The 26,514-nt window shown below is 39.9% G+C and overlaps 1 protein-coding gene and 1 long non-coding RNA gene across 2 annotated transcripts; both read right to left on the reverse strand.

Moving 5' to 3' along the window:
* Window positions 1-5,759: 5,759 nt before the first annotated feature.
* Window positions 5,760-25,526, reverse strand: LOC114278621 (cellulose synthase-like protein E1). The gene is made up of 8 exons (XM_082887187.1): window positions 25,018-25,526; window positions 23,388-23,715; window positions 10,083-10,223; window positions 8,543-8,671; window positions 7,621-7,833; window positions 7,289-7,516; window positions 6,698-7,045; window positions 5,760-6,472 (listed from the first exon to the last, which is right to left on the reverse strand). Exons 1-8 carry the CDS (start codon window positions 25,305-25,307, stop codon window positions 5,924-5,926), a joined length of 2,226 nt encoding a protein of 741 aa, XP_082743313.1. The 5' UTR covers window positions 25,308-25,526; the 3' UTR covers window positions 5,760-5,923.
* Window positions 19,238-20,706, reverse strand: LOC145798673 (uncharacterized). Its single transcript, XR_014340036.1, has 2 exons — window positions 20,044-20,706; window positions 19,238-19,962 (listed from the first exon to the last, which is right to left on the reverse strand). It is a non-coding gene; the product is annotated as an uncharacterized LOC145798673 (long non-coding RNA).
* Window positions 25,527-26,514: the final 988 nt, after the last annotated feature.

Raw genomic sequence — 26,514 nt, forward strand, 5'->3', positions numbered from 1 at the left:
GGTTTTGTTAGTGGAATATCAACAAACTTGTTGGTGGATTTGTCGGTGGATGGTTCCGTGGAGGTATGAGTTATGAATTGGTGGTGCTCTGTTGTATATGTTTGATTTATTTGAGGTGTCGTTCGCAGGTTAACTCTGGGAAAATTTGTGGGACTATAATCGAACGGTGTTTTGTGGAAGTCGGAGCGGACGGCCATGTGCCTATCAAGCGTGATGAGAAGGTGTTAGATGTTAATCCAGTGAATGTATGGAATGGGCGACGTGGTGTTATGGGCAGGGAAAATATGGAGCCGAGTTTCGATTGTTGGCAACCAGATTCGCCAAATGGCGGTGAGGTTGAAACGACATTGGACAATAACAATGAAACAATTGCTTCGTAGCAAGTACACAACATCTAGTGCTATCATCAATAAAAGTAATGAAATAATTTTTGCCACCTCGTGTTTAAACAAATTTCAAATCACAAATGTTACTATGGACTAAGTCCAGTGACTAAGTTTTTCTTTCGATTGATTGAAATGGTGCTTTAGTTAATTTTGCTTCAACACACATTTCACATTTATAATTTGAATTAATTTGAAATTTAGGCAAATAATCTAGATAAATTAGTCTTCGCAAAGTATTATAATTTACATGACCTAATCTACCATGCCATACATAAGAAGACTCAAGCAAGCCAGCAGAAGATATGTTGATTTCATTAAACTTTGGAACAACAATCATTACATTAAGTTTAAAAAGCCCATCACTCATGTACCCATTTTCTACGTACATTTCATTTTTTGTGAGTACAAACTTATTAGACTCAAACACTAATTTAAACCCATTTTTGCTCAGCAACGATTTAGAAACTAGGTTTATTCGAACATCTGGTACATGCAGCACAACTTTGAGAGTGAGTTCTTTGCCTGACGTCATCTTGAGCACGACGTCACCTTGTTGCTCAACTTTGGAAGTCGAAGAATTCCTCATGTAGAGTTGTTCTCCATCTTCTGCTGCATGATATGATGAGAACATCTTTTTCTTGGGAGAAATGTAGTGCCTATGTCTACCCACCATGCCTTGGGGTTGTCCGCTAAATTAACTTTAGACACCACGCCAGATACATTCAGGCGTGAAACCAATGCACAAAGACTCTTTTCTTTAGTTAGGTTGGCTTGAGTGAGTTTCTTTTTGTAGTTCTCTTGAGTCCACCTCTTGCGATAGTCCTTGGCATGATTATCCTAGTTTGTGACGCACAAAGTATTTGCCATTAAAGTTCTAACTATGTCCACTTTTAGCACCTTGCTTAGAGCTCTCTCCGGGATGCTTCCTTTTCTTATTGTTGAACTTTGGCTTCTGTTCCACAATGTTTGCCTTTGATTCCATAAGACAATGTCCAATTTTCTTTTCAGAACCACTGTTATCCTCTTCAATATGCAAGTGAACAATCAAATCCCCTGACATCTTTTTGCATTTGTATTTTAAATAGTTTTTGAAATCCCTCAAAGTCAATGGTAATTTTTTAATAATAACCGCCACTTAAAAAGATTTGCGTAGAAACATTCCTTTTGCATGAATTTCATGCAGGATAAGTTAAAGTTCTTAAACTTGATTGATCACCATTTTGGAATCCGTCATCTTAAAATCAATGAAGTGTCATGACCCAAACCCACCCCTATAGGTTTAGCATCATAATCGGCCAGTAATCTTGGGATTACTGAAGGCCTCTGAACAGATTAGTAAAATTAAGGGTCTAGCGGAAGCAATTGTTTAAATTCAATGTCCATAGAGCTGTATAGACGTACATGGGACAAAAAATTTCAAACTTATATTTACGTATATGATGTTAACTTATATACAGATAAATCAAAATGGGCCTTAGCCAAATACACGGACAGTACATAAATTTGTTTAGACAAAACAAAAGAAAACAAAAGAAAACAAAAGTCTTAAACATGGTTCACCAAACTTGACCACTTCTGAATTTGGGAACTTCCTCAGGAGGCACGGTGGTTGGTTGACCAAAATAGAACTCCAAGCAGCAGCTTAGGCCTAGTCACGTGCCTGATCACTTACCTACATACATAATACAGTGAGTTAGAGCTCAGTGAATAACAATAGGGTAAAAGGTTTATGAATGATGTCCAAAACATGTTCAGAAATCAGAGTTCATATTAGAAACAGATTCAGATTGACATACTTATACAAATTTCATAAACAGTTATATGTGGTACATCCATTAGCTAATAGATCAGAATGGTCATAAAGACCCACGTGCATAGTCGGTACTGACAACATAAAGGTCAACATCTTTGTGTATATATAGCCATGGTGTTATTAACCCCAAGCAAGGGCCACGCGAACACAGGCCTCAGTATTGTTACCCCTGGGAAAAGGCTACATGAACATAGACCACGATATTGTTACCCCTGGGCAAGGGCGACATAAACATTAGCCTCGGTATTATTTCCCCCAGGCAAGGGCCACGTGAACTAAGGATGCCACAAATATATTTCAGCAAAATGGATATTCATTCATGTTTCATAAAATAGTATTTCAGAAAATAGATGATATCATTTCAGTCAGAAACTACTTATAATCAAAAATAACTTTATGGAGTTGTTACTCACAGATAGCTCTAGAAGCTGAACAACGCACTTGGACAGAATAGACTGATCAAGTGAACGATAACGCAAGACCTACACAAACACATGACAGATACACTTAAACACACGTCCCAAAGGTGCTTAACTTATCATTTTTCTTTTTCGATGTGTTTCTATCTCTTATCTTCATTATTGTAGCCTAAACATGGCCTAGGAATGCCTTATATGCAATGAGGATGCAAAATTACACTTTGGAACACTTAGCTAAATTTTAAAAAACAAGGCAGTTTGCTTGAGCGAAGCTTTGGTCGCTCAAGCGGTTTGCAAAGTTTATAAAAGTACTGGATGCTCGATTTTCAAGCTTGACGGTCGCTCGACAGTCGCTCAAGCCAAGTATTGAGAGAAATGATGGTGACTTGAGCGCACATTCGGTCTCTCGGTGCAATTGTCTACAAAACTACTAAGAGCTTGAATTTTACGCTTGAGCCAACTTTTGGTCGCTCGAGCCAAGGTTCAAAACAATGGGTGGTCACTTGAGCGAACTCGAGTGAAGATGCAGAATCTGGAATTTTCAAATTTCAGTTCCAAGTTCAAAATCCATTTCCAATGCACAAAATCATATTCTTTTGGGCCAAAACTTGGGAAAGCACTTGTAAACTCATAAAACTTCATGAATTGAAAGCTATTTAGCAAAATGAAAGCCCAAAAGCATGTGAATTGTCCAAAACCAAACTTGAAATGCATATATATATATAACATGCATGTAATGATTTAAATTCAAAGCTTCCAAAACATGCATAAATGAAGTGTTTTTGGGTAAAAACATGGTGAGCTCCCAAGAGATAGCAAATATATGCACTTGCATGTAAGAATTAAGTGAAAATGAAACTCATAATCCATGAATTGTGCATGCATGCATGGAATGATCCTCATTTCTACTTCCTAAGCCCCATTCTTTAGGTCATTCTTCTAATTCTCTTGAGTTCTTGCACTAAGTGACTTATTCATAATTTAAGAGTTGAATTACCTACCTTAAGTCTTTAATTGGGCTCTATGTAGCAAATCCCTTGAGTTTCCAAGCCAATTCTTCCAAATTCCTTCTAATCTCACCAAGTCTTCCTCAATTCCCTCTTGTTTGATCTCTCTCTCTCTCCCTCCACGTTTTTGAGTTCAAATAGATGAAAAAAGTGTGTGTGTATGTGTCCTAGCACTCACATTAGCCTTATATAGGCTTGATTAGCATTAGGCTAATTATGTATAATTAGTTCTAATTATTTGATTCCGAATTAAATTTCAATTAGACTTACCATAAAATTCTAAAAAATCTAAATAACACATATACATAGTCAATTTCATGTTTAGATGCCGATAAGGACTTTAATTTGCATACTGAAATAGAATTTTAGATAGATATTCCTACCATAGACAGATATAAATACAAATAGCACATAACACATGCAATTAACTTAGGATTTCATCTTAATTACTTGTTAGGAATTCTTAATCAAGGATTATAGGCTAATCATAGGTCGAGGTTGTTATAGGAAATGATCAACAACAAATTTCTTTATTCCTGCATCTTTTGTTTTATACTTGCGATCAAGCGAATCCCACAACGCTTTTGTGGTCTTGATTGGACTATACACATTGTATAATGTGTTATCCAATTCGTTGAGGATATAGTTTCGGCAGAGGAAGTCTGCATATTTCCATGCATCCACCTTTGCAACAACTTGTCAATTACTTTCATTCTCACTAAGAGATGGAGTATTTTCTCGCAAAAACCTTGCCAAAATTCAAGGTGGTCAGATAAAATAACATTTTTTTGTTGCCAACATTTAAAGTCTGTACCACTGAACATGACCATGTCTAACAACCGTAGGGATGGAAGCAACTGGTGTAGCCACAACGGGTGTAGGGGCAGTACTTCCCAGTGTAACAGTACTTTCTGGAGCCATTTCTGATTAACCTTTTTTTTTTTATGTTGAGCAAAAAATTCCACAATATATATATATAAATATAAAAATAAATTTATACATACAGTAACCTCAATAGTACCAAAATAATAAAATAAGTGTCCAAATAATCTAGTATAATAGAGATTATTAGGACAACAATAAACAAAGTTCTACTGCAATAAGAATTTGGGTAAACCAAATTTTTTTTTTCCCCCTTAGTAAACCTAGAAAACAGATATTGTAGAAAATCCCAGAACTAGTACAAAAATTTTTACCCAAAAAGAGTTATAGTCAAATATAGATTCGGGTAAAATTTTGTAAATGAATGTGTAAGAAAATTAACAGTACCGTATATAAAAGAACCATAGTTCTACTATGTTTTTATACAGAAAAATGATTTTGCTAAAATTAATTTTTAACCGAAAAATAAACACTGCATTACAGGTTATACAGAAACTGTGAAACAGTATAGGAAATTCTATCTTACAATTGTTAGAGATAATTTTAGTAAAAAATTAGGGAGTGTTTAGCACATTATCCTATTTGGTCACAATTATCTTATTTGGGTCACATCACCTCTCTACCGCATTACTTTAAACCCAACTCATATTTCATGTTTTTTCGTAAAAAATAAAAAAATATATTTACTTAGATCACCCAAATACCCCCTTAATTTAAGCAAATAATATATAATATAAAATAAACAACAAAATTAAACCTTACAGTACTTCTGCGGATTGTTTATGAGCAAGTTAATGATTGAGATTAGTGCTTGAATATTGCGTCTTTAAGATAGAATTTCGTCATCTCTAATGGTGCTTGAGAACAATGGATGTCCTATCTCCAAAATACGACAATTATCACAAACGAAGAGAGCCCACTCTTTGATTGTATAGCAAACCAAAACTATGTTTTGCATTCATAAAATTCAGATTCATACAGATGAAGTATACAAGAAAATAATGCTTGAACTTGATAAATTTGGAATGAAGAAAATTGAAATGGGAATTACCTTTAGACTTGTTGGCACCTTTTGAACAGGAAAGGCATAAAGAAGAGACATGACCCTTGAGTTGAGTCACACCCTTTAAAATGAAAAGACAACATAAATAATTGTATAATTTTATTCAAATGGAGTCCATTTCCATTTACTTTCAAATTTTTTCCAACACATTCCTTATCTAATAATACAAACACAAACACATCACATACATAGGCAACAAACTAGATATTCAATTATATAAGAAAATTTAACAACACGATATCGGAAGTATACAACAAAGTACAAAATCATGTCTTCCTCTAAGCTGGTAAATCACTTATTGTGCTGAATCTTAGTAGATGAAATTTTTGCTTATTACACGAAGGCATGGTTAACTAATACAATACTATCGAACAAGCCAATAGAGCTAACATGATTGACTTGTATGCAACAGAGGTGGCCATTTTTCCGCTGTCCTCTCGAAAGAAGAGTCCTTGATATACCGGCAGGTTGATCACAACAATGAGACCACATAAAACAAGCTGCAACGCCAGTGCTTCCAAAACATTAATTTGCACATCTATAACCATCCTAATCAAGCCCCAAACAAAACTGAATAGGTTGAGCATTGCAAGCGTGGTGAAAATGGTAAACATTGGTGATGATGGTGTACCAAACTCCATGACCTCTCTCAGATATCGTTCATGAACCTCCTCATCAGCCACCTTTGCGGTTACTACAAATCCCAACTTGGAAAAACCTAATTGCCTCAATATGGTTTCAAAGAAGGCAAAGAAATAAGAGGTTGTCCTTTTAAACATCCACATCCTTTGGTCATTCCACCAACCTTTTAGTGTACCGCCACAATAAAGAAACTCAACTAAGCTATATGCATTTGTGGCAATGATGACATATGCGAAAGGAATGAACCACAAGCTTGATATCTGATGAGAAAAGAATATTGTTTTATTCTTAATTAGCAATAAACTTAAATTTCTGACAATATATCGATAACTTGATGGCAACATACCATAGAATTTATAAAAGTTTAGTTTTGATTTAGCTTAACAGAAAAACTATGCTAGTAATTTGAAATTGAAATTTGTTGATCAGACACAAAAACTCTCTATTTGGTTTATAGAAAAAAATTGTGGATGAGTTGACGATACCTTTGGAAACAAGGGGATGCCTCTAAGGAAAAAAAGGGTTGGGACAATAACATAGTAGAGTGTAGGCAAACAATTTGGAGCCCAAAGCATGTAGGGAGTGAATGACATTTGAAGCTTAAGGGGAATCCTTCCATGCCCATAAATTAAGGGGCAGTACTTTGAGAGAAGTAGCTGAAAATTAGCTTCAGACCATCTCTTCTGCTGTATGAGTGCCTGCAACAGTGTTGTGGGAGCAACTCCTAGGAACCCTTTCTTTTCTGGATTGAAATATATGGATTTCCAACCTCTACATTGTATTGACAACCCCGTCACAATATCTTCTCCCGGAAATCCATACTTCACACCCATCTGCAACCATACCACACCAAATGTATCAGGAGGGATTTTGGGGGGGAGGGAGGTGTTGGCATTAGTTTTTTTTGGTAACCTTTTGACTTTAGAATCTAAAAAAACTGATGTGTTTGGAAATTCCTGAAGTTAATTTTTTTTTTTTTAAACTGAAAATTAGCCTTTTTAGTTGATTCCAAATTAGGGGATCAACTAAAAAGCTTCTTTTTGAGAGAGAGAGAGAGAGAGAGAGAGAGAGGGTACCTCGTTACCCCATTGAGTGTTTTCTTCAAAGGTACTACTTGCAAAAATCTTGCATATTTCTTGTAATTCAGTTGCATTTTGTTTCTCCTTTTTAATATGGTCTTCTTTCTTCCATTCAACTCTACATTCTTTGCTATACTTTAACCCGCATAAAGTGTCCCTTCTATGAAAGCACCCACTACCAATATACAAAGGCCCTCCATTGGCATCCATGGTTGCTAATTCCACCTTAATTTGTAACAATTTCACAAATATATAAAAATCATTACTACAATGTCTTCCATGTGATCTAGTGAAAATTCTCAGTATCCCATTCCCTCATTAATGCATACCTTTTGAATTACCTCGAAGGAGTTGCCATAGAGATCGTTCCTTGTCATGTTATTGAACCATTGCGGATACTGTACATAAGCAATCTCATTGCCTTTCTTTTCATCCATGAAAAAACATACAGCATCTCTCACTGATTCTGAATTGTTTGAGTACATGTCGCAATCCACAGTAAGAATTATCCAACCATTGCTTATCTTTGATGAGACCCTTATCTGTGTTTTTTTTTTTTTTTGATCGCAAAAGGAATTTTTTTTTTATTGATGTAAAGTAAATGAGTACAAGATAAATAACTTGCAACAAAATCTCAATTTCAGTTAAAAAATGAATTTGATTAACACTTTATGTTTTGAGATACGTTTACCTTTCAGAAAGAGAACAAACAGAGTCTTTATCTAAACAAATGCATTGAGAAAGGGAAGAAGTATATAACATTTCAACGAGACAGTGACTTTTCAATTCTCTCAAAATAGAATCTTTTCCAAACATATATGCTATGTAGTCTACAAATATCTATATTTGGTATTTTTAGATACTTTTTAGACCTATTATCGATACTGAGTAATTAAAAAAAAATTGTATCAATTTTTCATGATATATTATGTATGGATCAGACATATCATGGAGAATTTTTTAGAAAAAAAAATGGTACATTACAAGAACATCAATAAAAGGCCTTAATGGTGTGGATTTGAAATATTTTAACTAGTGTATAAGCTTATGCTCGTGTTGTAATCATCTATGTTTCGTTTCTTCTTCTTCTTCTTCTTCTTTATAAGAAGAAAAAAAAAAAAAAATTATTTTTTAGATTAATGAATGTGATTGGAGCTTAGTATAAACATTAATTGGTATCTTGAATGAGTGATGAACTTGCTTACGTGTGGTGTAATGTTCAAGTGTTTGAGGGGATACAACAGAGCTTACCAGTGCATTCATGGCCCCAGCTTTAAAATGGTGGTGATATTGGGGTCTCTTCTCTCGTGATAGGTACACCAATGTTGGCAATTGACCTTCAATTTCCACACCCTTGGTCTCTCTCCCATCTATTAGTATCTGTATCAAAGTTGTAAGTAGAAGATAAAATTTATAAAAAAATTACAAAGAAAAAAAGAAAAGATAGGAAAAGAAAAGCAAAGAAAAGAAATATTAACACCACTTTTCGATATTTAGAAGAGAAAAGGAAAAAAAAAAATGATTTGTTAAGTGAGGAGAAAAGAAAAGAAGATAAAAATTATGATTTATCTCCCTCTTGTTTGGTTAAGTTGAAAAAAAAAAAAATGGTGATTTTTCTCCAATTTTGTTTGGATAGACTACATAAAAGAAAAAAATTTATTATATGTTATATTATCAAAATAACTTATTATGTTTTTATTTCCTTAGAACTTAGGTGGAGAATTTTAGTTTCATATAAAATTAATAATCATCCCATTGCTTTTCCCTCTCAATTTCTTCAATTTTGAAGAGATTCAAAAAATGGGTTATACGATAAATTAATTTTTCTCAATTTCTTTTTCATTTCTCCTCATTACTATCCTTTTTAGTAATCCAATCTCTTCAAATCACTCAATACAAACGGATTGTAAATTATTGGACTAAGTCTAGTTTATCCTCTTGTAATTTTGACTATTTGCACTTCACCTCTTGTGATTCAATATTAAGTAGAGAGCTCCCTTGCAATTTTGATATTTTAGCACTTTGCTTCATTTTAAAGAATTCATTCAAACTATCGAAAATTGGTCAACGCGTGCTTTTCAACAAAATCAAAAGTCAAATTTCAAGCAAAATGATAAAACATCCTTTCGTCAATGCTAACCAATATATATTTAGTAATTAGTATACTTTAGTTAATTATACACATTATTATAAAAATTAAATTACAAATTAGTTTAGCATTTTACTTAAATTTAAGTTTTATTTAATTAATATTTGATCAAGTTCAGAATTAGGTGAAAATTTAGCAAAGAAAGAGTATTAATTGAAGAGAGAATGTAAATAGGAGTAGAAAAAAATGGATAGGTTGGTCATTTTAATGTCTATGGCCCTATTTGGTAGGGTTTATTTTAGCTTTTAGCTTAATTTAAGCTATTTTGATGTGTTTGGTTTAGCTTAACAATACAGTTTATAGCTTTTTATAAGTCAAAAATCAACTTATTCTTTGAGTGGGAAAAGAGAAGCTTAATTTATAAATCAAAAATCAGTTTATGTTCACAGTTATAAGTTATAAGCTGTTAGACTATAAGTTACAATCACATTTCCATGACTTTACCAAACAGGGCCTTTGTTAATGGTGTTAACATTGGATTTTAGTTTAAAATCAAAAGAAAACTCTTTGTCTACTATTGAAGTACATAGTAAAGTACAAATGGTCAAAATCAAAGAATGTAAAGTGAATTTTTTCTAAATTATTTTTAGAATGATAAAATATAAATTAGGAAAGAGAGAGAAATGAAATAAATAAACTTACTTGGAGGATGACCGGGTGATCATGCCGGGATGAAACCAAGTCCCATTCACAAAATCCTTTATGCTCTTTGCGTATATCTACTGGAATTTGGCCTATCTTTGTGATTCTTTCTATCCGGCTCCTCATATCTTCGTATAAATTCTACAACCCTCAAAAAAAAAAAAAATTAAAAAATTAAAAAAAAAATCTTTATCAAATACAGAACAATTACAGAGAATATAAATAGCATAGTCCAAAAATAGCATCACTCTTAAAATAATTAGAGTAGGGTAACTAATTAAAAAAAAATGAGCATCATTCAATGAGTATTAATCTTTATTTTTTCTATTTTCATGTGACTAAGCTCGATTATGGACTATTCCTTTGTATGAGCACATGCCGTGGAACATCAATTAAGTGATAAATTAAGTGAAAATAATTGATGGTAGAGTGCACGAATATATAGAGTACAGGTATCTCTTGAGAAAAATACCATATGCCATTGGTTTTATTACCACTATGTATTATTGTCTATTATTTGTTCATAATAATAAATGGTTGGTTAATTAAAAAATAATTAATAAGAAAAAGACAATTATAATAATTTTTTTTTCTTTAGCTGGTGATATAAAAATTAAAAAATAATGATGTCATGATAATTATATTTATGTATCTAATTTTATTTGTCATGTGATGTGTCACTATTATAATGTAACAAATATGTGGTGATATTAACTCAAACAAATGGAATGACAACATATGAGATGCTAAACGAAGGAAAAATATATAATTTGCACATCGTAATAAAGATATGATTTTTTGTGGTTAAAGTTACAAAATGTTTACATTATGTGTTATGTCAATTTGTGGTAAAACTTACATTTTTTTTTGAGCAAAAAAATTATATCATTTTATAATTTAAGTTACAAATTTTTGTGATGTAACTATAAAGGGCATACCGTATTTGTATATTCACGTAATGGCATATCTCTAAATAAAATATAGTATAAAAATATAATTATCATAATATTATTGGATAAAAGTTTCACAATACTATTTAAATTAAGAGCAATGTTACACTTACTGAGAGAGAGATGTTTAATCTGGAAAGCCGTGGTAGAAGCCGAACAGAAGATGGCCGAGCACGTTTGGGCCGAGCTAACTTGGGCCTATTTAGAGGTGGTTTTGCTCGGTCGAGGTCCAGGATTGAGTTGGGGCCGAGCTACTTGGGCTTGTTTGCGTCCAGAATCGGTCTTGATCGGTCGAGGGTCAAGCCCTGTGTATGGGCCGAGCTTACTCGGCTGAGTTGGTCACCTGCCAACCCAGGTTCCACGGTTCACACGTTTAGCTCGGCGGAAAGGCTTTCTGTTTGCCGGCTCGACCTGTCTGGAACTCTGCTCTACCAGAATACTACTAAGATCGGTTGTTATGGAGCTCGGCGAGTGGACAGTGGGACTCGTTGTGCAGCCCGGTCGTGTGAAGCCGAGGTGATGCTGCCGGGCTGCCGAGTTCCCGGTAATGTTGTCTGGCGGTTTGGTTAGGTGGTGTTCGCTGGATTTGTGCTGATAGATGGGAGAGCAGCTCCATGTGTCAAGAGACCAATGGGTGCAGAGTTAAGCGCAGAAAGTATATAATCATGACTGCGCCCTCCATGTTGGGGATGGAACATCATTTGGTGAGATAGACTTACATTCATTGAGTTTCTCTCTCTCTCTCTCTGTGTGAGTGTGTGCTAACTTGACCGTCGGAGGGGTTTCCGGCAACACACCGCTGGGTAGCTCACCGCCGTTGTGCTTTCAGGTTGATCGGATAAACACAGAGCTTGGACGAAAGGAGTACGGACAGTAACGAATATTTGCTCCCCGTACAACTGGCGTCGTCTGTAGGAAAAGGGATAGACAAAACCTTGTCTTCCAAGCTTATCTGATCGCCTTCCATGGCGAACAACGACGAAATACTATTGTCCGCCATCGACGGTGATATCCCAGAGTCAGCCAGACAGAGAGACGGACTCCCCGCCGTTCCAAACATGGTGGACCTAGAGACTTCCCCTGGTGGACATTCAAGAGACGCGCGTGATAAGCGCACAAGAAGTTTTGGTCACTCGCGGAGCTTAGACGGACACCGACGGCGAAGAGAATCGCACGCTAGACGTCTGGAGCACAAGTTAAGGGACCAAGACGCCATCATCCGGAGAATGGCGGCGGAGATGGAAGCTCTCAAACGGCATGTTAAAAGGAAGAATGTTGTTGGAGTAGGAGACCACAGTGAGCGCACCCAACTACGCCGTTCAGGCAGTCAGAGCCAGCGGCACACTCCCTCCCTTTCTATCACCAGAAGTTACAGGGTTGGAGATTTCGACGTGCTTGTAGAGAAATCTAGTGCGCAAGATAGTACCTATCAACCCTCACGTCCGGCGACAATGTCGAGATATTCCTACTCCGTTCGCTCAGAGGATTTACAGGTAGTCTTGAAGGAGCGGCTCGCCGGCGAGATACTCAAAGGGTGCTGGCGCTCCAGCGGCTATCTTACGGGGGTCACGCCAGTGAAGAGGTCATAATGCCACCACCCCGCCCAGTCGTGTCTTTCCTTCTAGACACAGATTTGGCGAGGCTGAACGCCACCCCCTTCTCCCTTGAGATAGAAACCACACCGCTCCCCGCGGGCTTTCACCAGCCCAAGTTTATGCTCTACGACGGAAAGACCGATCCATACATGCATGTAAGCCACTTCCGACAGGTCATGGCCGGACATAGGTGCAATGGCGCTCTTGTGTGCCTTATCTTCCCGTCGAGTTTGGACGAGCTGGGCTTGAAATGGTTTGAGAGGTTGCTGGAGGGAAGCATCGAAAGGTGGTAGCAGTTGGCGGAAGCCTTTGTGACTCATTTCAAGACCAACACTAAAACCTCAAAGGAGGTGGACCACCTTCTCAGTGTCAAAATGGAGTCGAACGACACACTTAAGACATACAACTCCAGATATTGGGAAACCTTCAATGAGATTTTAGATTGTCCGATCAACCTGGCAATCACCCAATATAAGCGCGGTCTCCCGGTTGGACATAGACTGCGAGACTCGCTTACCATGAACCAGCCGACATCCATGGGCCAACTAATGCAGCGCATTAATGAGCACATCCGAGTAGAGGATGATACAACGGCGTCCACCGCGAAGACAACTCCGGTGGTAACAGACAAGAGGTCGACTGGCAAGGTACACGCGGTCGGGCAGTAGACTAGCCGTCCAAATGATCGTACCGAGGAATCTGACCGTGGGTCAAATCATCAAAACCGGGAAAGGGGTCGTTGGAATGACCGAGCTGAATACCCTCGCGATGATGTAGCTGATGCTAATAGAAGGTTGAAAGCTCGGATGGGCATCACCACAGTCTTTAAGATTCTGATCTATCGCATACTTAGTGAAATCCGTGACCAGGATTACGGCCGGTTTCCTGCTAAGTTAGGCGACGCGCAAAAGAGTTTTAATCCGTGGTACCGCTGCACATATCACCGGGAGCGAGGACACCGAACAGAGGACTGTTTGCCTCTAAAGCAACACTTGGAGGAGTTAGTCGCAGCCGGACACCTAGATCTTTACATTGATGGGGGCGTTAAGGCCGCGCATCCCGCCCCGGCTGATCCGCATGGACCGGATGACTTGGAGGCGCCCCCTCAAGGAGTGATTAATGTGATCCACGGCATAGTGGAGTCGGCGCGTGTATGCGAGCTCCAAGGAATGATAAAAAAGACGGAACACATGAGGGAAGTTTTGTCAGTCCAGTCCGCGATCAAAAGGGGGAAGACCGAGGAAAAAGACGTGATTAGTTTCTTCACAAGGGACCTAGAGCGTATTCAAACGCCACACAACGATGCCCTAGTGGTCACCCTTCGCGTCAAAGACTTCGATGTCAAACGCATCTTGATTGACTAGGGAAGCTTGGTTGAAATTATATACTACGACGCGTTCAAACAACTCAAACTCCGAGATATAGACTTAGCTCCGGCAACTTCGCCACTGGTAGGTTTTAACTCGCAACCGGAGTGGCCTTTGGGAAAAATAATTTTACCGGTCAAAGTCAGATCCGTGGTCAAGCAGGTGGAGTTCTGGGTATTGCAGGTGCCGTCTACATACAATCTCATCCACGGTAGGGGTTGACTTCACGCTATGCAGGCTGTAGCGTCGACCTACCACTAGGGTATGAGATTCCCCTCAGCTATGGGGGAAATTGAGGAAATTTGAGGCGATCAAGTCATGTCGAAGCAATGCTTCGTGGCAGTGAACAGGAGCCGAGCTACCAAAGGCTTCGTGCAAATGATTGAAGGCCCGGAAGACCAGAGTGTCCTTGATGACATGGGCACCAGGGCCGAGGACAAAGCTGTTGAAGAATTGGTAGAAGTACGGATTGACACGGAAAGTCCAAACAAGTTCTTTTGGCTCAGATCAAGACTGACCGCTCAAGAAAGGACCGAGATGGTAGAGTTCTTGATGGCAAATATCGAAGTCTTCGCATGGTTTCCCTACGACATGCCTGGCATCGATCCAAGTTTTATTTGCCACCAACTCAATGTTTTTCCTGATGCACGGCCAGTCATTTAGAGAACAAGGAGATTGGCTCTTTATCACGCCGAGGTAGTCGCAGAAGAGGTAAGGAACTTGCTTGAAGCACGGGCTATTCAGGAAGTGCATTACCCTCAGTGGATTTCAAACATGGTCGTAGTACCCAAGAAGAATGGGAAGTGGCGAGTTTGCGTCGACTACAAGATCGTCAACCGAGCTTGCTCTAAAGACAGCTTTTCTCTGCCCAGAATAGACCAGCTGGTGGATTTAACGGTGGGACATGAAAGGCTCAGTTTCTTGGATGCCTACCGTGGTTATCATCAGATTGCCATGCATGGCCCTGACCGCGAGATAACCTCTTTCACTACCCCAAAGGGACTATTTTGCTATCGAGTCATGCCTTTTGGTTTGAAGAACGCCGGGGCGACTTTCCAATGGATGGTGTCCAAGATATTTGCTCCTCTGCTTGGCCGGACGATGGAGGCCTACATCGATGACATGGTGGTCAAGAGCAAGCAATAGGCTGACCACTTATCCGACCTAGCCGAGATGTTCATTATTCTTAAACAGCACAAGCTACGCCTGAATGCGTCAAAGTATGCCTTCCGCGTGGGATCTAGGAAATTCCCGGGCTTTCTAGTCACAAACCGAGGCATCGAGGAAGACCCCACACAAATAAAAGCCATACAAGAATTAAAGCAGCCCAACTTAGCGAAGGACGTGCAGCATCTGGCCGGAATGGCCGCTGCACTTAATCGATTCATAAGTCGGTCATCAGATTGCTGCCGCCCTTTCTTTCGAGCCCTGAAATCCAAGTTTTTGTGGGACGAGGAATGTGACAGGGCTTTGGCTGAGCTAAAGGTGTATCTGTCTTCTGCTCCATTATTGGTGACACCAAAGCCCAGCGAAGAACTCTACCTTTATCTGGCAGTTTCTTAGCACGTCGTTAGCGCGGTACTTGTCCGATCAGAAGGTATAAAGCATTTCCTTATCTTTTATGTGAGCAAAACCTTGCTACCGACAGAGTCGAGGTACTTGCCACTGGAAAAACTCGCTTTGGCATTGATGATGGCCTCTAGGAAATTGGCGCACTACTTTCATGCTCACACAATTATTGTGTTGACCGAATTTCCCCTAAAAGCCTTGTTCGAGCGGGCGGATTTCTCCGGTCGAATTCTAAAGTGGGCAGTTGAGTTGGGACAATTCGACGTTAAGTTTCAACCCCGAACAACCATAAAAGCTCAAGCAGTGGCAGATTTTGTTGCTGAGTTCTCGCCTGGGATTCACCAAGTATGTCCGGTGGATCTCACCACGGTAGCCGAGGAAGCAAATGAAGATTCGACCGCAATTGCACAGCAGGGTGATGTTGGCGACGCGGAACTTGCACGCCCCGCCATAGAACCTCCATCCAGCATGATACATCAGCCCGGCGGTGCGACGATGGACTTAGGCATAGCAGACCAACCTGTTGGGTCCGGTACCGCGTCACCGAGGAGGGAGGAAGTGGAACTGATCAGCATTGAACCTGAAACTGAACGGCCGAGCGACCATGATCCCAGCAACTTTCAAGCCTCCCAAGATCCCTCAGAGTGTTGGAAACTCTTCGTCGGCGAAATATGGAAACTTTTTGTAGATGGAGCCTCAAACCGTCACGGTGCCGGGCTGGACATAGTTTTGGTCTCGCCAGATGGTCTGACCATTGAACACTCTATCACACTCGGATTCTCCGCATCAAACATTGAGGCTGAATACGAGGCACTACTGGCCGGACTTAAGAGCGCGCTCTAGGTGCGCGCATCCGAGCTTATGGTTTACAGCTATTCCCAGCTTATTGTCAACCAAGTGTCTGGGGTTTACAAACCTAAAGATGATAGAATGGCAAAGTACCAAGCTCTGGTAAGAGACCACATCAAGCGATTCCAGGCGATACGGGTCCAACAAATTGGACGGGAAGAAAACGGCCGCGTGGATGAGTTAGCCGGTCTAGCTTCCATGGTCGACCAAACATCTCCCAGTCCTCTCCTGATTGAGTTCCTTCCAAGGCCTAGCATAGAGGAACCGGAGCAGACAGAAGTACTCTACACCGAGCTTGGCCTTTCTTAGATGGACCCTATTATCCTCTTCCTAAAAGAGCGGACCCTTTCGGCCGATAAAAAGGAAGCGCATGAAGTCGGGGTAAAGTTAGAGCGATTTTGGCTCTCTCCATCTGGCACTTTATACAAGAAGTCTTTCACCGGTCCTTATCTCAAGTGTGTACACCCAAACAGCGTGGAAGCTTTCTTGTACGAAATTTACGAAGGCATATGCGGCAGTCACATCGGGGGCAGATCTTTGGCCTACCGAGCTATCTCGCAAGGGTATTGGTGGCCGTGCATGCAAGCGGATGCTCAGAAATATGTTCGCAAATGTGAGAAGTGCCAGAAGTTCGCCCACCAAATTCACCAGCCGGCCAGAGAACTTCTTTCCCTCACAAGCCCTTGGCCTTTCACTATGTGGGGGCGGGACATAGTGGGACCACTCCCAACGGCACCAGGCAACCGAAAGTTCTTCATCGCGGCTACGGACTACTTCACCAAATGGGTTGAAGCTGAGCCCTTAGCAACTATCAAGGAGAAAGATGTCAAACAGTTTATCTGGCAGAATGTGGTAACGCGGTTTGGCGTCCCCAAGATTCTGATTTCTGACAATGGCACCCAATTTGATGGACACTTATTCAGAGGATTTTGTGAAGAATTGAAGATTGAATTCTACAACTAAACCCCGGCTTACCCCTAGTCCAACAGCCAAGCTGAAGTATCAAACAAGACCATTCTTGATGGGTTGAAGAAAAGACTTGAGAAAGCTAAAGGAAAATGGGCCGATGAACTCCCAAGTGTCCTTTGGGCATACCGGACGACCCCGAGGCGATCTACCAGGGAAACTCCTTTTGCCTTGGCATATGGCATGGAGGCGGTCATCCCATTGGAAGTTCGCATGCCCACCCTCCGCAGTGAAAGTTTTGAGCCCGAGCTGAACTCAGAAGCCATCGCCCTGGAATTGGACCTAATGGAAAAGCGCCGAGACAAGGCTCTAATCCATGTGGCCGCATACCAACAAGAGCTCTCCAGAAAATACAACAAAACAGTGCACCCTAGACCGTTCAAAGTTGGGGATTGGGTTTTAAGAAAGGTGATGGGCAACACACTGGTGCTGGGGGAAGGCAAGCTAGGGGCAAACTGGGACGGGCCTTACAAGATAACCGGTCTGGCGGGCAAGGGGGCATACCACTTGGAAGATTTGGAAGGAAAAGGCATACCCCGGCCATGGAATGCGGCCAACCTCAAACTGTACTATTTTTAGCATTTTACGTTCTTATGTAATTTTTTGTAGAAGGACTTGCTCTCCCTATACTTCTGAATATAACACGCTTTTTGTCAAATATAATAGAAGTGACTTATCTTTGCTGAAGCATTCTGTTGCTTTCGATGCTTACTTTGAGATTTAAACCGAGATATTTTATTCCGGTTAAACGAGTTGATGATTTGCTAAACTCTATGGTCTCAACCGAGATATTTTACTCCGGTTGAATGAGTTGATGATTTACTCAACTCTAAGATTTCAACCGAGAAGTTTTACTCCGGTTGAATGAGTTGATGATTTACTCAACTCTGTGATTACAACCGAGATGTTTTATTCCGGTTAAATGAGTTGATGATTTACTCAACTTTGTGATTTAAACCGAGATGTTTTACTTCGGTTAAATGAGTTGATGATTTGCACAACTCTATGGTCACAATCGAGATGTTTTACTCCGGTTGAATGAGTTGATGATTTACTCAATTCTGAGATTTCAACCGAGAAGTTTTACTCCGGTTGAATGAGTTGATGATTTACTCAACTCTGTGATTTAAACCGAGATGTTTTACTTCGGTTGAATGAGTTGATGATTTATTCAACTCTGAGATTTAAACCGAGATGTTTTATTCCGGTTAAACGAGTTGATGATTTGCTCAACTCTATGGTCTCAACCGAGATGTTTTACTCCGGTTGAATGAGTTGATGATTTACTCAACTCTGAGATTTCAACCGAGAAGTTTTACTTCGGTTGAATGAGTTGATGATTTACTCAACTCTGTGATTACAACCGAGATGTTTTATTCCGGTTAAATGAGTTGATGATTTACTCAACTTTGTGATTTAAATCGAGATGTTTTACTCCAGTTAAATGAGTTGATGATTTGCACAACTCTATGGTCACAACCGAGATGTTTTACTCCGGTTGAATGAGTTGATGATTTACTCAACTCTGAGATTTTAACCAAGAAGATTTACTCCGGTTGAATGAGTTGATGATTTACTCAACTCTGTGATTTAAACCGAGATATTTTGCTCCGGTTGAATGAGTTGATGATTTACTCAACTCTGAGATTTCAACCGAGAAGTTTTACTCCGGTTGAATGAGTTGATGATTTACTTAACTCTGTGATTTAAACCGAGATGTTTTACTCCATTTAAATGAGTTGATGATTTGCTCAAGGGTTGGTCAAAAGGTTTAACTGAGGTGCTTTACCCCGGCTAAAGTAGTTGACATTTTGCTTAATTGTTCCTGCCGAGATGATGAAACTAAAACAGTGCAACAGTTAACGAAATCAAAATTTTTCATTGATGTAAAACCGAATTACATAAGGAAGGGCAGGTAGCCTGGTTACATTGTTAAAGAAAAAAAAAGAAAGAAAAGAAAACTAAACTAAGGAGGATAGGTCGGCGAAGTCATCTCCGGTTGCAATTGCCTCCAGGTCGACCGTGATTGTGGTTTCTTTGACGTCGGTCTCAACTTGACCGGCCTGCTTTGGGCGGTTATCTCCCTCGGCAGTTTCCTCGGCCTCCTTCGCACCTTCTTCTTCCTCGGCCTCAACGTGTAATGCGCTGAAGACGTCATTGGCATATGGCACCATGTATGTCGGCAGAAAGGCAACGGGAGGAGAGGCAAACACGTCGGTCCCAGATCCTTGGCCGAGCTGATCGCAAGTAGCTTTCCACCCAGACTTTAAGAAAATGTCCTTGGTGGCCTCCACTTACTTGGTGTAGATTCCTCGGCCTCATTAAAACCTTCGTTGTTTGCCTTGTCCAGTTCCTCATTCCTCGATTGCTTCAACGCTTCCAGCTCGACTCGGAGAGCGTTCATTTCTTTCTCGGCGGCTCCTAGTTGGCTGAGCAATTTGGAGTTGTCGGTGTTTGCGATCTCCAAAGAGGCCTTTGACCGTCCCAGCTCGGTCTGCAAATGCTCAACCTGGCTGGTAGAGTCGGTCGCCTTTTGCCGGAGTTTGTGAATCCGCTCTATTACAAGGTGTTGTTTTTGGATGGCCTGCAAGAAGAGAGTTTGATTAGAGAGAGGAAACTGAGAAAACACTTGGAAAAATTTGAATAAAGCATGCAAAACTCTTACCCGGGTCATAGACTTGACCGAGGACTTCACCAGCTGGGTGTCGGGCACGTGGTCGCTGCCGACCACGTTGCTCGGCAGTAGGAGGGCTTTTGTCAGGTTGAAGGCTAGGAGGTGTTCCTTGTCGCCTTTGACCGAAGCGGTTGCCGGGATCTCCTTACCCCGGTGCTTCAACTGGGGCTTCCAGGGCGGTGTTAGCTCGGTTGTGACCGCGGGTTGCTCGGTGTTCAGCTCCGCGATGAGCTCAGCTGAGGGATCGGCGATTTGAGGCCTTTTCCCAGCTCGACGGGTGTCCTTGCTGGCCTGTGATGGGGGGGGTTGATGCCAAAGCAATGACGGCCTCAGATGTTTGCCCGGCTCGTGAAATGTGAGGTGGGATGCTCGGTAGCTCGGTGGATGTGGCGGTGATGAGATTTTTGAAGCGGCTTCGTTTTACCATCTCCTCTTCTTCGATCAACCGGATTAGGGGCACGTCCGGTAGTGTTGGATCAGGTGGTGGAGAGGGCGCGCGAAGAAAGTCGGTTACTCTACTTCGGCGAGGAGCGGAGTACCTGTAGGTCGGTACGTAGCCGAGAAGTTTGTGACAATCTCGGTTTGGGTATCAGAGCACGGTTCTGATGGCTGCTTCGTTGGGATTATAGTAGTTGGCTTGCAAAGCTTCGATGGCTGTAAAGGGGAAAAGAAGAAAAGATATTAAGTACAGAATAGCGGAGAAAAGTAATTTGACCGAGCAGTTAGCACGGCTTACATGTTGAACCAAAGTTCTTGTTGATATACTAGCCCGACACGTCGACTGTTTCATAATTATCGGACACCCAGAAAAAGTCGTTGTCATGCATGTCTTTGTTCGGGGTGCCGGTCACTATCTTCTCTTTGCCCGATCTGATCTTTAAATAATAGGCAAGGCCGTCGCCTGTATGCCTGAGGGTATACTGGCGGAGTATCTCGGCTAATCCTAGGTTGGTTCCTAGCCGGTTGTTCAGCTCAGCTATCCCGTTAATTATCCTATAAGTGTTGGTTGAAACTTGGGTTGGTGCTAGCCCGGTGCGCTGCAGGAACTCGCACATTAAAGGATTGACCGGGAAGCGTAGAACGCCTTCGATAATGGAAAGCACGGTGAAAGGGCACTCGTCTAGTCTACTCCAAGGGGTTGTGTCCTCAGCACCGAGCTCTAGATGTACGTCGGCAGGGATACCGTATTCTTCCCGGAACGCGGCTAATGCGACCGGCATGTCAACCAGGAAGCGGTAACGCCCTATGTGTAGCCGGTTGGTTTTAGCACGGCTGTGTTAATTTCTCGGTTGAAGGCTGCTCGGCCATAGAGAGCCTCAGTATTGGTGCGTGGTCCCTTTGGACTCTGCAGGAAAAGGAGGGTAAGCAAAAGAAGTTTTTCTGCTTACCTCAGTTCCTACAGGAGTTTTTGCAAACTCGCAATTTGCTCGGTTTAGGTGTTTTCTAGGATCAAAAGAAGACCTGGAGCCCGGTCTTCTCCAGATCTTCGTGTGTTCATCACTGGAGTTGAAGAACAACAGAGAGAACAAGGGCATAAGAGGTTTTTGGGGGGTTATATCCTAAAACTAATGGTTTTTGTGCCCTAGAATGTGAAATACGAAATCAAAAAAATAATATAAAGACTCGTAGAACTTACCAGAAGGAGGCAAAGGTTGAATCTTCAAAGAGCAAGAAGGGTGCTTGATAGTGGGGAGAGCCCTGTAGCTTTGGGTTGTCTGGAACGAGAGAGAGACAATAAGAAGAAAATGTCAAGGGACAGGTGGTGTATTTGAAGGAGAAGAACCACCAAAATTTGAATATGAAGGGACGGCTGGGTTGGCTGCTCGAGGCCAATCAATGATCGATGCGTGTCCATGATGGCGGCGACATCAGTATTGAAGGGACAAGATGGCAAGTTGAGGCGTCGACTGAGCAAGTTTAGAAACCGAGCGTGGGGATTAGCGTGGTTGACGCCTTGCGAACTAATGACCAAGGGAGGATCTACTCCGGTCAGATCGTGTAATCCCAGTCACACTTGCGCGGACGGAATTAAGGGGCAATTGAGAGGGAGATTTATAATCTGGCTTTGGGCTGTGGTAGAAGCCGAACAGAAGATGGCCGAGCACGTTTGGGCCGAGCTAACTTGGGCCTATTTAGAGGTGGTTTTGCTCGGTCGAGGTCCAGGATCGAGTTGGGACCGAGCTACTTGGGCTTGTCTGCGTCCAGAATCAGTCTTGATCGGCCGAGGGTCAAGCCCCGTGTATGGGCCGAGCTTACTTGGCCGAGTTGGTCACCTACCAACCCGGGTTCCACGGTTCGCACGTTTAGCTCGGCGAAAAGGCTTTATGTTTGCCGGTTATACCTGTCTGGAACTCTGTTCTACCAAAATACTACTGAGCTCGGTTGTTATGGAGCTCGGCGAGTGGACATTGGGACTCATTGTGCAGCCCGGTCGTGTGATGCCGAGGTGATGCCGCCGGGCTGCCGAGTTCCCGGTAATGTTGTCTGGCGGTTTGGTTAGGTGGTGTTCGCTGGATTTGTGCTGATAGATGGGAGAGCAGTTCCACATGTCAAGAGACTAATGGGTGCAGAGTTGAGCGTTGAAAGTATATAAGCATGACAGCGCCTCCCATGCTAGGGATGGAATATCATTTGGTGAGATATACTTACATTCATTGAGTTTCTCTCTCTCTCTCTCTCTCTCTCTGAGTGTGTGCTAACTTGACCGTCGGAGGGGTTTCCGGCAACACACTGCCGGGTAACTCACCGCCGTTGTGCTTTCAGGTTGATCGGATAGACACGGAGCTTGGACAAAAGGAGTACGGACAGTGATGAATGTTTGCTCCCCGTACGCTTACTTTATTTTTATACCACTTTCAATGTATGATTTCATGTGTTAATTCATCATTGGTGTAATGGGTCTTACGACTAATGTTTATGTCAAATAATGTGCTAACACATGATGTGGTAAATTGAAAGTGACATAAAAAGATGATAAATATAGTATTACTCTTAAATTAAAGTTGGATAGTTGAGACTTATTTTCCTATAAAATAATAACAATAATATTACAAACCCAGAATAATATATTCAGAATTTATCCAAAAATATCAACATATGATTGAGATTTATTCTACATATAAATTCACAATACATAATTTTAATTTCCACCGCACAATCCACTCTAGTTCAAAATCTAAGACCCTAAATTTGGGTGCCTAGGCTTATTCAAATAATAATAGGCAAAGTAAAGTGCAAAAAATATAGTAGAAGGTGACAAACACAACAATCAACAATGTACTAACTCCATATAATTGAAGAAAGAGAAGAGAAAGAGGACAGAATAGATTGAAAACCTTGATAGAGGACCATTGTTTGGCCATGAGAGGATCATCATCATCAACAAAGGATTGGTCAGTTGAAAAGTAAACAGCTGGAGACCTGGGTTCTACATTGAACTTTTTGCAAAATGGAAGCCAATGTTTTGCGAAACGAGAGGCCTCTAACAATGCATAGAATGTTAACTCTGATCCGCAGTCGTCGGAGAGATACACACTCAACTTCTCCGGCGGGTAATCATAAGCCATGACTGATAACACAGTGTTTACCACCAGTATTGGTGGCTCTATTGTTGGGTCTGCAGTACACACGAACACATCCACCCCCGGCAAATCCTTCTCATATCTGGTTTTTTTTTTTTTGTTTTGTTTTTTAACAGTTACAGAACCATAAACACCAATGTCAATAAGCAACAACTTAGTCTAATTATAAAGTCATATTCGTCCAAACAAACATTAGTATAAGGTTAATTACACGGATCACTCACTTTTATCAAAGTTTTAGTATTGTTACTTTGAATTGTGACTGTCAAATTTTTACACTTAAAGTCAAATTATAATATTATATCTCCTTCATTCATCAGGTATTTATGAGATTGATAGAACTTTTAATATGAGTAATGCGCGAAAATTTTCTTGTTTCATTAATACCTTTGCACTTTCATTAAAATTATATTATTTTAGGCCTAGTTTGGCATACACAAAAAAATATAAAAAATTAAAAAGTTATTAAAAAAATAAAAAGTTATTACTATTTATCAAAAAAAATATTAAAAAAAACCCTTCTACATAGGCCAAGTACAACCCACTGTCAGTATTGATGTGATGGTCACGCGGGTGCAAAAAAAAATTGGCACAGGGTGTTTTTCGGCCCGTGGGAGCTCATTACAGGTCCCGTTTTGATAATCTGAACAGTTTAATGTGTAGAACTTGTCGATCACTATATGCTTGTAAAAAATCACGTTGATCGGATCTCGATAACTATATAATCAAATCAGTTTTGTAAAAACAAATAGACGATGAAGAAATTAACAGTTGACAAAAAACTAAACTGATCAGATAGCTATCGATATCTGACCAACATGATTTTTTTTATAAGCATTTAATACTCAACAAGTTCTATATATTGACGGTTTCGATTATCAAAACGAAACCCGTGGTGGCCACCACAAGCCGAACAGCACAGTCCAGACCAATATCGGACTGTAGGCAATCTGCTCCTATACTTCTTTCCTGCCCACCGTTTGGCTTCAAGGACAATCCAAGCCAGTAGGCAATTCATTATAGTAGGGGTAAAATGGTAATTTTGCTATTTTATACAATATTTAATATATATTTTTTCGTAAAAAGTTAAAAAGTTATTCCAAATAATCATCTTTTTTTCTCTACTTTTTAGTTCAAAATGTCAAAAAATACACTTATTAAGGACATTCCAAACAATTCCTTAGTCATTTCAGTTTTAATTTTAGTCAAGTCTCACAATAGATAAATAAAATAGTAATATTGCAACTTGACTTACAACAACGGTGGATTGTCACAAATAAAAATAAATAGGCTAAAGTGGAATTATATTTAAAATAGTATGCTTAGTATAACACTCTTGTGTATGCATACATACATATAGACACAGAGAGGGTGAGAGAGAGACCTTTGAGAAAGCCTGTCTTTGAAGGTGTGGCGATAGATGGGATTCCATCTAGCGAATTGGGTGATAAACCAGTAGAAAATGAACCAGAGCTCGGCGATAAACAATCCGATCCAAGCCCATCTACTACCATCTTGAGTAGTAGTAGTAGTTGTTGTTGGGGGTAGATGACTCACTCTGTAAGCACATATGAAGCATATACCCACAAATACTGAAACAGCATACAACTGATATGCAATACGTCCCTTTGATGTCTTTGTCTCGAAAAGAGGAAGACAACCATCTCCTCCCATCTGTCACTCTGTGTGTGTGTGCGCGCGCCTATGTGAATGCAATGCTATGCTGTGAGGGTTGGTGTCAATTTATGCAACACAAAGTCAACCTTTTCAACTTCGTTTATAGTTCATTACTTGGGTGGGTGCTTTCAAATAAAGATAAGATAAATTATTTGGAGCTCCAATGGTTGAGCTCGAGGAGAGCTCTAAACAGGTGGTCTTACCTGTTGTTTTTTTTTTTTTTTTTTGGTGTCACATCATAAGAATTTTAATTAGAGTCTTAAAATTAGAATTCTTATCATTATTATCAAATAAGTTAGCCACCGGTGCTATACGTTTACGATTATATATTAAAATTTTTAGATTAGATAACAAATAAGAAAAATTATTTGACCTGTTTTGAATGATAAAAAGTGTTTAATATTTCTGAGTAGTTTGATAAATGGATCCGGTTAATAACATTGTCAATAAGATTTACATAATGTTAAAATATTTATAATCTTAATATACACTTTATATATTCCACAACACTTTAATATATTTTTATTAATTATTTTACAAATTTTAATATATTTTGTATATATTTTTCTATGAAGCAGGAGCAAATATTGTCGTACTCGTACCAGATATTAATACACATATCGATAAAGCTACATGTGTATTAGGTACTCGAAATATGTACTAGATATGTTTTATACATTCTTTGACAGTTGGGTATTCTGTAAATACTTCATGAGTACGAGATGGGTTCATCAAGGATGCAGCAAGTTATGCGATATTGGTAGAGATATATTTAATTTATCTGAGAGTTCTGATTTAATTAAAATTGTAATTCATTTACTTTAATGGGTCAGAGATGAAAGATTTATTACTTAATAATTAAGTTGGTGGAAGTGAAAATTAAAATTTCAAATTTCTAAATTTTACTTACTTTAATGGGCCGTGAAACTTTATTTTATAATTTCTCCTATTTAATGACATTAAAATAATTTATAAACTTTGCTTTGATATTGGTATTACTTAATTATAATTTTTCTTTTAGTTTTGTAATTTTTTTTTTTTTGATCGACAAAGAAAATCTTTATTGATGAAATCATACAAAGTATGGAAAAGTACATCAATAAAGAGTAGCTTGGAGCTAAAGCAAAGCTCCAAGCACTAGTTGGTGAGGGACCAACAAACAAGCGAACAAGAGGAGAAGAGAGGGGAGAGACACAACAGGAAA

Source organism: Camellia sinensis, chromosome 9 (genome assembly GCF_055761805.1).
Source record: "Camellia sinensis isolate YWXY chromosome 9, ASM5576180v1, whole genome shotgun sequence".
In the NCBI taxonomy this organism is placed as follows: domain Eukaryota; kingdom Viridiplantae; phylum Streptophyta; class Magnoliopsida; order Ericales; family Theaceae; genus Camellia; species Camellia sinensis.